This window comes from Acanthochromis polyacanthus, chromosome 10 (assembly GCF_021347895.1).
Source record: "Acanthochromis polyacanthus isolate Apoly-LR-REF ecotype Palm Island chromosome 10, KAUST_Apoly_ChrSc, whole genome shotgun sequence".
Taxonomy (NCBI): domain Eukaryota; kingdom Metazoa; phylum Chordata; class Actinopteri; family Pomacentridae; genus Acanthochromis; species Acanthochromis polyacanthus.
In genome coordinates this window covers 25495268-25508793 of record NC_067122.1, presented here as the reverse complement: position 1 = coordinate 25508793, position 13526 = coordinate 25495268, and the positions used below count along the sequence as shown (strand labels likewise).

Sequence of the window (13526 nt, the reverse complement as noted above, 5' to 3'; positions counted from 1 at the left end):
CATTGACTTTAATGTTATGAGTGATCGAGCAGCCCTGTCCCAAGATGGCTGCCATGTGGCGACGTTGCTCCCCATAGGCTGACAGCGCTCATGAGACATCTAGTGTTTGTACATGTCAGGGTAGAGACTGCGATTTGGTAGAGTTGGAGTTTCTACCAGTAGAGATTGCGATTGGAGTCTCTACCAGTAGAGTTGGAGTTTCTACCAGTAGAGTTTGTGATTGGAGTCTCTACCAGTAGAGTTGGAGTTTCTACCAGTAGAGTTTGCGATTGGAGTCTCTACCAGTAGAGTTTGCGATTGGAGTCTCTACCAGTAGAGTTGGAGTTTCTACCAGTAGAGTTTGCGATTGGAGTCTCTACCAGTAGAGTTTGCGATTGGAGTCTCTACCAGTAGAGTTGGATTCGCTACCAGTAGAGATTGCAATTGGAGTCTCTACCAGTAGAAACTCCAATCCTACCAGTAGAGATGGAACTTTAAATCTGACCCCTGCCCTGACCCCTGACCCTAACCTTAACTAACCCTGACCTTTAAATCTGACCCCTGCCCTGACCCCTTACCCTAACCTTAAAAGTCTAACCTTAGCCCTGACAAATCTCTACTGGTAGGATTGCGATCACAGTCTCTACTGGTAGAGACTCCAATCGCAATCTCTACTGGTAGAAACTCCAACTCTACCAAATCGCAGTCTCTACCCTGACATATATATCTATGGAACAGAGGGCTTTTAAGCAGAAGGGGAAAGGCAGGTGACTGACGTTGGCTTGATTACTCCTCAGCTGAATCTCATGCCACACTCAGGTGTCCTCCAGCGGGCGATCAGCCGGGAGAGAGAGAGGGAGACAGGAACAAAAACCGGGCAGGATCCAGAACGGCATCCTAACAGATGTAATGCAGAGGGAAGAAGTGGCAATTCATAATGTGGTGTATTTTTGCACAAAGTGAAGTAAAAAGAAGTGGCACACTAATATCATTGCCCTTTAACAAAAGATGAGTTAAAATTTTGTTGATTTCTTTCATTTGAGTACAGTGCTAGACAATTATTTGATTCTGACCAGGATCAAATAGTTAGTTAAAAGTACGGCGGCCCGCGGGCGGGCCGTTTTTTTATCGGTATACGCTTTTTTTTAAATAGAAGGACACTGCAAACACGATTATACAAACACTATACACACATAGAAAGCTGAGATTCTCATGAATCCGCCGGTATAAACCACTTTCAGATGTGATTACCACAGCGGGTAATATAAACACATTTATCCAACAAACAACAAGTCAAGTAAACGTGCACAGCTCACCTGTCGACGCAGTTTGGACGCTCGTTTCTGGTCATAAAAGAAGATAATCCACAAAAACCGGCCAGAACCCAAGCTTAGCCATCCAGAGGAAACAATCCAGTATAATACTTTGGCCAAAACATGTCTCGAAATAGGTAAAAAATCCAGAAAACGATCGGCTCCGTGCACGCGGCGCGTGGTGGCGCTGTGCGTTTCATATTCACTGCATCTTTCTATTATAACTTTATCATACACGGTCCTATTTTCTTTGTTCGCGATTCAAAATGGATACTGGAGGCTTCTCGACCGCTTCAAACCGGACTTCAACCAATCAGGTGACTCGTTTCCGCCTACTTCGGCGATTTAGCCAACCATGGCCGAGTCTGACAGATATCGATTACATCACTTGATTGACTTGTTTCTCAGCAAATCACGCCGGAGGAAACGTTAGATTGACAGGCCTGGTAGCCAATGAGCTTGCTGAATGGCTTGCCTATAAATCCCGCCTCTGCCAGCGGCTTTATATGATATTTCATTCGTGAGCTCCGGGGTCCACCTGCTGTTTCTCTGTATTCCTCTCAATCTGTGTGTGTGATCGACACTGAAGCCTATCTGAAGTGATTTTTTGAGTTCTTTATGAGTTTTTGGAATGAAAATGAAGTGGAAAATGAAGTGAAAAGGAATTTATACCATTCTGTAGAGAGTGTGCACAGTGTATAAAGAGTGTATCCAACATTGACAGGGGCGGAGCATATCAGTACAAATACATGTGTGAAACACTCATTTCTTGTAGTATTGCTCTGAAATTTTGACCTGAACTATGTAAGACCCCAGGCTTTTGCAATATTGTGTTTTCAAGCTGTTGCAGTGCTGCCACACTGATTTTCAGGTGTTTTATTAGGGAAAAAATGTAGGCGAGAAAAAAAATTCATCCTAATTCAGTGTGTTCCAACATACATAACTCTGTGCCAGTAGCACCTAGAGTAATTCTGACTGCACTGGGTGAAAATTCAGGTTGTCAGCTTTCAAATGAGACCCCAACCATGCATGTACTCCAAACAGTTCAAGAACAGCATTCAATTTACTTTCTGTAAATCTCAGTAGAAATTTCGGGCGGAAATTGACCAAACCTTAAAGGGTTAACATGTTTTCAGCTTTTCAGGAGGAAAAATAGTGATAAAGGAAACCCCGTTGTGTTTCTGATGTAACTGAGGCAGGCTGGAGACAAGAAGCAATAATGAATATAGGTGACAAATTAAATGAAAGCTAAATACCTGAAAACATGTTAAACACTAATGTGTCTATAACTACCCAAGAGATTACAGCGACGGACACTTTTTGTTGGTTTTTCCATTTATTTTTGCTTCCTCATAACTGGACTGTAATAATCACTCAGGGACAGGAGCATCATAGATATAAACACATGTATTTTAGTGGTTCAAAAAGCAGACTAATAAGAGACCTTCCTCTTATTAGCCTGCTATTCCTGGTTTAAACTCTCAGACCAGCAGGACAAGTCTGGAAAGAGAAACTAACCACCACTGAGGTGCCCTTGAGCAAGGCTCTTCTGCTTTAAAAAAGAACATCTTAATATAGTTTTCAGGTCATCAAATGCCCATAGGGCTCCTATTTGATCTGGTCCAGGGGTAACATAGTGTGGCAGACCTGAAGAAGAGACTTTTCCCTTGAGAGCTCAATAAAGTATATCAAATTAGAGTAAAAAAAAAAATCCCACTTTGCACCAAGCTGTCAAATATAGGTCTGCAATATTAAGAAATCGGTGAAGTAAAAGTCACTTGATATCACTGTAGATGAACTGTAGAGAGCAATACTGCTTCAAGGCATACGAGAACATTTGAAATGTTCATCCTGCTGCCTTGGTATTCTACCGTCACTGTTTTCCAAAAATGTTTCAGACTGCATGGCCTCAGATCTGCTTCAAATTGTCAACATGTCTCTTCTCTCAGGTGTCTTCCCCCAGGCCATGAGAACAGCAGTAATTAAACCACTCCTGAAGAAGAACAGTATAGATACATCAGAAATTAACAACTATAGGCCGATGTCAAACCTCCCTTTTTAAAACAAAATTAATGAAGGAGTCGTTTTTGAACAATTGAACTATCAAAAGATAAACAACTCTTTTGATGTCTTCCAGTCAGGATTCTGATCACATCACATCACAGAGACCGATCTTGTCAAGGTCCTCAGGGACATTCATTGAAACACAGACAGTGGCAAAATTTCAGTTTTGGTGTTACTTGATCTCAGTGCTGTATTTGACACGGTTGACCACAAGATACAACTGGATAGACTTGAAAACTGAGTGGGACTCTCTGGCACAGTTCTAAATTGGCTTAAGTCCTATTTAAATGACTGGGACTATTTTGTGTCTATAGGTAATTAATTACACATCTGAGCGGATGAAAACGGTATCTGGTGTACTTCAGGGATCTATTTTGGGGTCTCTTCTATTCAACATCTACATGCTCCCCTTGGGTCAGATAATGGAAAACAACAACATAAATTACCATAGCTATGCAGATGACACACAAATCCATATCACCATATCACCGGGGGATTATAGTCCCATACAAACACTGAGTAGATGCATCAAACAATCAATGAGTGGATGTGCCAAAATTTTATTCAGTTAAATAAAGAAAAAACTGAAATATTTGTTTTTGCAGCCCAAAAAGAAAGGTTAAAGGTTACTACTCTACTTCAATCTGTTATAATGAAATGTACAAACCAAACCAGAAACCTTGGCGTAGTCATCGACTCAGACCTCAGTTTCAGCAGCCACAATAAGACAGTCACAAAGTCAGCCTAGTATCACCTCAAGAATATATCAAGGATTGAAGGACTAATGTGTCAGCAGGATTTGGAAAATCTGATCCATGCATTTATCTTTAGCAAAATAGACTACTGTAACAGTGTCTTTACAGGAATCCCTAAACAGTCCATCAGATGACTGCAGTGCATGCAGAATGCTGCTGCTCGAGTCCTAACAAGGTCCAGTTGTTAGATCTCTACACTGGCTTCCTGTCTGCCAGAGAATAGATTTTAAAATCCTGTTGATGGTTTATAAAGCACTGAATGGTTTAGGTCCAAAATAAATCGCTGATCTGCTGTCACTTTACGAACCATCTGGACCTCTGAGGTCATCAGGTACTGGTCTGCTTTCAATCCCTAGAGGTAGAACTAAACATGGTGAAGCAGCGTTTATTTATTATGCTCCACATATCTGGAACAAACTCCCTGAAAGCTGTAGGTCCGTTCCAACTCTTACTTCTTTTAAATCACAGCACAAGACTTTTCTGTTTGCTACTGCTTTCTTATTGTAGCTTATTTAACTTGATGTAAATGCAAGTTGTTATTTATTTTTTAAATATATGTCTAATTTTCCTTTTTTAATGTTTTATTATATATGCTATTTTAATTGTGCTATTTTATGCTTGTCTGAATGTTTCCAATGCTTGTAATGTTTTAATGTAAAGCACACTGAGTTGCCCTGGTGTATGAAATGTGCTATACGAATAAAATGGCCTGCCTTGCCTATTTTATCATTAATATGTGTGTCTGTAAAGTCCCAACTCTGACGCCTCTCTTAGAGAAACTGACATCTGCTAGCGAAACTTAAGCTAGTATGTAAATGATTTGCAGACTGACACCATGAGTTGTTATATTTCCTTCCTGTACTTTTTGGTTAGAATTTGTTCCCATTTTCAGTAGACTGTCTTGACCGATAAGAATTTCTCCTTTTTATATTTCACCTAGTTCTCGACAGAAATCCCCATACACCTCAGTTCAACACAGAGTGTATTAAAAAAATTAAAGTTACCAAAAAGTAAAAACACAGGATTAACCCAAACCTATTTTAAACAAAAATATAAATAAAAAAAAATGAAAATGAAGGTTACCAAAAAGTTAATAACTCTGATTTCATATTTTTCCTATAGAGTAACTGAAACGTATTACTAAAAAAATGAAAATATTAATTATGAAAATGATATCAAAAATTAAATAATAACCCAGATTTTCATATTTGTCATATTTTGCCACACAGCGAGTCCAGTTTGACTGTCCTTCATCGGTTTCCGTGGCCTTAGTATTTCTGGGGCACATACCCTAGCTTCGACCTTAAGGTTTTGTTTGTACCTGGTTAATCACTTGAGGGCACCAGAACCTTTTCCACTAACCCTTCACATGAAATATGCAAAAAACTATCTTACAATAAAATATTCTTTACACCTCTTTACCATAAGAACCAGAATTCTGATTGTTTTCCGTGTTTCCTGATGCATCCAGCGGCAGTTTCAGAGATTTCCACGACATAATTTGATGCCCCACATGAGACTCCTGACTTGATTGTGTCTCATCCTAGAAGGTTTAACTGCACAGCTGTGCGTTGGACTCGGATGACAACCTATAAACCACTTTCACACACGCACTCTGTTTGAATTTATTATTTTTATGAAGGTGCTGCTAGCTTGACACTTAAATTGATACCACATTTCAATAGTATAACACTGATATTAAAACCATTTATTGCACAATTAACACATGAGTTGTGCTGACCTAAAGTAAGGGAGAGACATGATTCATACATCAGTCCCAGGCTATGACTGAATACATGAGGGTCACTGACAGGTCAAGTTGGAGGGATACAGCTGCTGACACACACACACCGAAACCTACTAAACATAGAATGTTTCTGCTTTTCCTTACAGCGTACTCCTATCTCCTTATAAGGCAACAACTCATTGCACTGAAACTGCTTTTCCCAGGTTTCCACATTTCCACGTTATTAAAGACATAATCAATTCATAACAATCCTCCCGATGAGATATCAGCAGTACCTGCATCACATCACAGCTAACAAAAGAGTAGAACTGACAGGTAGAGAGCGGGAAGTGTTGGCAAAGGCCTCTTCTTTTCACAGGATGCGGCTGCTACAGATTTGATGAATCGTACCAAGAGATATTGACATATCCGAGCACCAACCAAGGGGAGAACTAAGTTTAAACCCCAGTTGCTTCCCACCTTGTAGAAAGTAGGGAGAATAATGTGGGGAGGACCTGCAGCAACGGACCATGAGCTGGAATCAAACCCAGGCCGCTGCGTCGGGTAATCTATCCCCTGTTCAGGGGTCGTCCACTCAGCCAGCTGAGCTATCTGGGCCCTAAACGTTTTACTATTTGAATTATATTTTTTTGTCCTACAGCCAATCACATTGCACCATGAGAGGTTGTTCCAGACAGAAAGGGTCCTCGTTCAGGATTTATTGGGACAAAATAAACTGCTTAATTGGAGAGAAGTAGTTTGTCTTCTATCTGAAAAAAAGTGATCACTCAGTTTCACAACTCTTTCCTGTGAAGTCGCAACTGCACTCTCAAGAGGTAACACTCCTGCATCACTTTCAACATGACACAAGTCTAAACAGTACGTAATCACATGAACAAATGTGCACAACAGTACTCTGTGTTGTGTAAAGCTTTTTGCGGAAGATTTTTCCACATTTCAGAACCGATATTGGTCCAAAAACATCACAGAAATCAAAAGATAGTTTGCTGCCAATAAAACAACATACCTTTCTCCTTCACTTTGCTCTAGTATTTTCTACCTATTAGACTAGAAAATGAAATTTATACAGAAGTGAAACTTTACTGCAATGAAAACAGTGACTAACAGCTCAGATTGATGATACTCACCAATAAGGGGTATAAATCGGGTTTTGAAAAAAACATTTGCTTGTTGGTTCCAGCTGTTTGTAACAGCCTTTCTAAGATGATCATCATAGAGAACATACAGAATTTCAGTGTTTAGGAAATCATTTTAATAACTAGTCAGCTGGTTATTTGCACAGTTTGATTAGCTTGCCATAACTTTAGATTTTTAGTTTTGCATTATTATATATTCTACATCATTTAGTGAACTGATTGTGTGCATGACAGGGCTTTCTGCTGTCCTGTGGCGGGTATATCTGATTGGATCTGTGGAAACATTCATGTTAAAGTTATCCATAACAACACAGAATAGAAAATAACAGAGATACTGCATATAGAGGTATATACAGATGGATTTTAAATCATTGTGTCTGATCTTTAAAACATTTTTTTTCTGTCATTTAAGCTCTTTTTGTGATTATGAGAATAATTTGATTGAGTGGCTCCAAAGCAAAGAGATCTTCCATATGGGAAGGCCACAGTGGTATTCAAACAGTGATGGAAATGAAATCTACAAGATAATTTTCCTTTATAGATTGTAAGACTTAAAGAAAACCTGTTAGAAAGACCAACCTGGAGAATTGAGAGGGGAATGGAAAAGGTCAGAATGTGGGGAAAGAAAATCACCAGAGATGGATTTAGATAACAGTTTCATTTAACAGATGCTTTTATCCAAAGCGACATACATCTGATCTGGGAGTAGGTACAGCATGAGGCAGGTAGACAGGGCAGCATTAGGGACCTTGCCAAAAAGTCCTCACTGGATAACATTTAAACCACCAGTCTCCCATGCCAAAGTCAGGGGTGTTAGTTTCTGAGCTATCCAGCTGTAGAGCAGATTGTAGTTGTCCAGTTCACAATGCCACAATGCTGAAGTTCTTGTTCTCAACTGGGGATAAATATGGGGACAAAATGGACAGAATGACAACAACAACAAAAGAATGGCAGAGTTCATCAGCTGAGGTGTGAGCAAGGGGGAAGACTGAGGTGAGTTTTTACCTGATCTGGGAATATGCTGTCATAACTCCTTTCATTGATTTGGACAGTGGGTCATGACAAAGTGCTCTAAAGTACGCAGCATGTAGACAAACAGGAATCCAAGAGAAAAGAGGAGGAAGTGTCAACTGATCCAACATCCAAATGTCTTAAGCCTACCAGAGGCGTGACAATAGGCGAGAACCTGTTCCCAGAGATTCTGCCAAACTGCTAAAACGACAGCAGCGACAGTTAGCTTCACTTAGAAATGTCTAGTCTGTCCCATAGTCTGAAACCTTCCCATGAATTTATATTTGAACTGGACCCAACTGTAACAATTACAGCGACCAGAAGCACAGTGTTTTCTCCTCATTTAGACAGTTGTTGGAGGTACAGTGGGATTTTATGGAGACCTGTTGCATGCAACCACAAAATGCTGTGAATGTCGTGATGTTAAACAAGAGTTAAGACAGATAAAGGAAGTTGCTGAGCCCTGATTGTTAGAGAATGAAGACTTTTTGCTCTGCCTGTTGCTTTTGACTCTCTCACTATCATTTTTAGGTGAAACACCGGGCATAGACCTGAAACAGAACCACCCTCAGACAGGAGGTGTGATAAAATGTTCACCTCTCCAGTATCTCCGTTTACTCAAGGTGCTTTTGGATGACATGAAGCTAGAAGACCCAGACAGGAGAAGTCCAGGTGCTCTTAACAAAACCAGCTACAGTGAAGGTCAAAGGTCTCACTGCAAATAAGGTCCAGACCACCAAAGAATCAAGTGTCCACTGATAGGTCACTTCTGCTGGATTCATCTGGATTCTCCTTCAAAGCTTAAAAGACGGATGACAAAAGGATTGTACCTCCTTGAGCTCCACTTACATACAAGAGGACAGTGACATTATTACCACCTGGTGTTGTCCTTCCAGTTGTTCAATTTGGATCAGAATGATCTGGATTTAAAAACCCCATGTTCTGCTATCCAGAACAGGTAATCCATTTTATTTTGTGGTGTGTTTTCAAAGCCACTCTGGACAGAATGACGCTGAGCCACATGCAAACAAAAAAGACCAATTACTGTTAAGTTACCACTCTGAATGTGACTGCAGATCGTGATGTAGACAACCAGCTCTGAAAAGGTCGACTAGCAGAATAGCCAGCATTGAATCTATTTAAGTATGATGGAAAACAGCACAATAAAACAACAGCCTCTTCTATTTTTCAAGTTCTTGTTAAAAGTCTGTCCCCCCATCTGACCCACAACAAATAAATGATTTCTTGATTTCTTATGTAATTTCAGGATTTCATTTTTCTTTGACTTTGAATTCTGTCCAAGAGGCAAAATCTGATCAGACTACTTTGGATTATGGATAAATTGTGCCTGTTGTAGATGTTTACTCTTTCCATGACAGCGATAAAGCTCTCAATTTCTAATTATTTCACGATTAAACAGAATAAATGTGAGAGAAATTCAAACATCTCTTGACTTAAAGTTTGAATAAATAATAAACTTACTAGTTTGTGTGATAAAAAGAGGAAAAGAGAATATAGTGTTATTTCTGATGTTGGGAAAACTGTGAACTTGTAGTGAAAATGTCTGGCCGACATGCAAGCGTGATCAAATCTACTTTTAAAGTAACAGGTTGTTAGGCTATTAATAGTCTCTCTTTGTTTACTGAGGCATCCAGTGTTGGTCTTACAGAGTCCAGTTTCTATTTTAATGTCAGTTTCTGAATATGTTTCTTCCTCTTAGGTATTATCTTAATTTTGGTTGTATTATTAGGTGTAATCTGTGCATCTTTCTGGTCAGCAACCTACACCACATACTTCCTCCCTAAGGAGAAAAAGCAGATAAAAGAGCTGTTTCACTCCATGTAGTGTTTAACATTGTACTAAAAGAGAAAGTCGACTGAACAGGACATGCAGCCGCATGAAGAGGTGTAATAAATACGGAAAGTTGTGCATCCAAATTAAACACTTTGTGGACATTTTATGACAGGAACATGGTTTCAAACTGACTTTATATGCTTTAATAAAAGTATTTAGCATTTTATAAAAGAATTAAGTGCTGTATTTACCTTTACCTCACACAGCCACATAGACTGTTTATTCTCTTTAGCTCCACCAAGTGTCCTGATCATTGATCATCACCCAGCAGCAAACCAGCTGACTAAATGTGCAGATGTTTTCAGCCTTTATCAGGCCCGATGTCCTTTTTTTTTTTTTTTAGAAACACCTAACCAAACAAGGCACTTTAGAGCACTAAAGTCCCTTTATTTAATACCCTGCTCCATCCCGGTCATTGTTTTTTTAGGGACGTTTTCAGCCCTTTTCCTTCAGTGCTTTCAGTGTGATGGTCAGTCCTCCGGCGTCGCACAGCTGAAATTCCTCCACCAGCGTATCATCATGTGGCTGCTGAGGAGCTGCAGTTTGGACAAAGTCTGCATCCTGATCTTCTTTTTCCTCATCTTCCTCAAAGTCATCTGGATATTCAACTTGTTCGGGAAATACTGTAAGAGAGAAAGAATCTGTTGAGCGATTTATCACCGAGGTAGTGAAGAAATTATACCAAAATCTGAGGCTTTTGTAATTAATTAATTAAAATTACATATTTAGAGAGACTTTTAAATATACAATTTTGATACAGATGAGTTTGTAGTGGTTTAAAGAAGTGAGCAAAGAAGAAATTTAAACTCTTACTGGTAATGCAGGTTTGTACCTCTCATTATTATCTGTTGGTTAGCCTGCAGATTTTTGATTTACTGCTTAATCGTCTAGTCAATAAGATGTTGAAAAGTGGAGAATAATGGCTGCCACATTTCTCTGAACCAAAAACCTTCATGTCCCTTATTTTGTCCAACTAACTGTGATTAGATTAGATTTCAAAGATACTCAATTGACATAAAAGCAAGAGAAATATGATCAATCCTGACATTTGAGAAGCTAAAACCAGAGAATATTTGATGTTTTTTCTTGATTAAAAAAACCATTCCCTTGGTCGAGTTTAAAATTGATAATGTCCAGAACATCAGCTTGTACATATGTGTCATTTTTGGTGAATTTTGTCTTTTAATATTTTGGTAAAAAGTAAAAATTAATTTCCAGGTGGAAAATTGAATTTCTGCATATTGGTGTTTATCACACACATGATCTCGAAACAATCCTGAATAATGAATTGACTCAAACGTCTAGAGACCTGAGATGTCCAGTGATTCAACTCAGAAGAAAACAAAAAGGAGTTAAATCAAGAAACTTCTACTGCGTTAGAAGCAGCAATAGAAAGTTGCCTACATTTATTTAAGTGACTCAAGAAATATTGTACTTGATACTGCACGACATCCACTTACTATAGATAGGGCTACTTTTTCAGATAAAGATTTCATATAAAAGTTATTGGATGCACTTTTAAAGTTGTCCCCAATAAACATGTCAGATGGTGTTGAACTGACGAACTATCAGGAATAAATGTGTTATTTCGAGTTAGAAAGTGTCCAGAAGTCTGTTTGAAACATGAAACAGATGGGTGAACAGGTGCTTTGTCTTAAAAGCAAAATAAATCTTGAACATGAAGCTAAATTAAATTTAAAAACAAGCAAAATAATGTGGATTTTGAATGAACTACTGCCCCAGTGGTACTTGATGTTGTCCTCAGATGACGCTAAGGACACATACGGATTGCAGAATTTAATCTCTTATGATCCCCTTTAAACCATTGTTCGTACATGGTTTGATTGTGGCTTTGTGTTAAGCTATTTGATATTTCACAATAAAAAAAAGTAAAGATTAAAGAAAAATCCTACAATTGAACACATATTTGTGTGTCTGAACTTATTTTTTAAACCCTTTTCTTCCCCGTCAATCATCTTTCAACCTCTGGCGTTTATCTTTGACCTTTTGGAGGGTCACTGCTGTGATCAGGATGAAGCTTCACTTTACGTTTTCTACATTACCGACAGACTCAGCTGAATCACTCCTGGTCCTTGAATGTTCACTATGAGAACTTCCATCTTCATCGAAGTCCTCAGGATAGAAGCAGCTGCTCTGTTCACCGGCGTCTTCCTCCTCTGCATCACTTCTCTCCTCCCATGACTGACTGAGAACATCTGACCCCAGCGTTTTATTCATATCTGTGGTTTTTCCTTCATTGTTAACATCAGCCCCATGGGTAAAATCTGTCTTTCTCGATTGGATATCCTCCAGATGATGTTGCACATAAGCACTGCTGAGTACACAAGCAGCACTTGGCCTGTCTTCTGGATTGAGGCTGAGCATTTTCTGAACCAAACAGGAAATATTGTGAGAGAATGCGTCAGGCACAGGATCGTACTCTCCTTTGGTGATCTTGTAGAACAGGCTCAGGAGGTTTGAGGCAGCAAAAGGAGGCCTGAGAGCACAGATCTCAAACAGGAGACACCCGAGAGCCCAGATGTCAGACTTGCAGCTGTACGGGACGTCCTGACAGAGCTCAGGACTGAGGTAGCTGGGCGTCCCAACGCACGTGGACGCCATATCAGCGGTGTTGGTCATGACTCTGGATATGCCGAAGTCTCCCAACTTCACCAGACCTTGCTTGGTCAGCAGCACATTGGAGGTTTTGATGTCCCTGTGCAGGATTCTGGCTTTGTGTATGTAGCTGACAGCCACAGCCGCTTGCACAAACCAACCCATCACTGTGTCCTCTGTGAAAAACTCCTGAGGTCTCCTCTCTTTCACCTTGTCGTCCAGCGTTCCTCCATTGCAGTAGCTCATCACGATGTAGATGAATCCGTCTGCAGGGTTCATGAATGCATCGCTGCAGTGCACAATGTTTGGGTGCTGCAGCCTCCTGATGATCTCGGCCTCCTGGAGAACAGCCCTGTGTGTGTTTTCTGTCCCCGTCTTCTCCACTTTGATCCTCTTCACAGCAAACAGGCTGCCCAGCTCCAAGTGTCTCATCAGAAACACGTCTGCTGCTCCTCCTCTGCCCAAACACAAAACCTTCTGGTACTTCTCCATGTTTAGTCTGGATGAGGTCGTGTTTTGTTTCTGCAGCGCCAAGCTCCGTTTGTGTTCACTGTGGTTGCCATGGCAACGCTGTGGCGACGTGACACCAGTTAGGAGGGTTTATTCTGTTGGACACCTTTTATAACCTTCCCCAGCAAACAGTAACCTTCAAGGAAAGTTCCTTGAATAGCACAATTTGCCGAACGTTTCCTGAATGTTTCCTGAACGTTACTGTCTGGATTCAGCTGTTTGTCGGTTATTCTAAAGACGTTTTTACATTTACAATGAATTTAAATAATAGTAGAACAATGGCATCCTGTTGAAATGCTCGATAAAGTATGCATTTTAAGCTAGTTTTTTAGTTGTTTTTTTTTTAAATTCAAGATGGTATGTTGCTGGCTTTATTAATTGTTTAGGCCACGTTTCTTCCGTATTTCTTTTTTTAAAAAAAAAACTTGTCTCTACAAACGCATTTTTTCCCCCCGACATTCGTCTTTAGTTATTGTTATAAGTTTCCGGAGACTTCAACATTTCATTTATCTCAGGCAGATTTAGTAATGAGCAGGTCGCT

General features: G+C 39.8%; 2 protein-coding genes across 3 annotated transcripts in view; both read right to left on the bottom strand.

Moving 5' to 3' along the window:
* Window positions 1–13526, bottom strand: part of sncb (synuclein, beta) — a 223853-nt gene that overhangs the window by 139183 nt on the left and 71144 nt on the right. The window lies entirely within an intron of this gene.
* On the bottom strand, window positions 7638–13032 carry nek12 (NIMA-related kinase 12). The gene is made up of 2 exons (XM_022201730.2): window positions 11923–13032; window positions 7638–10482 (listed from the first exon to the last, which is right to left on the bottom strand). Exons 1-2 carry the CDS (start codon window positions 12965–12967, stop codon window positions 10295–10297), a joined length of 1233 nt encoding a protein of 410 aa, XP_022057422.2. The 5' UTR covers window positions 12968–13032; the 3' UTR covers window positions 7638–10294.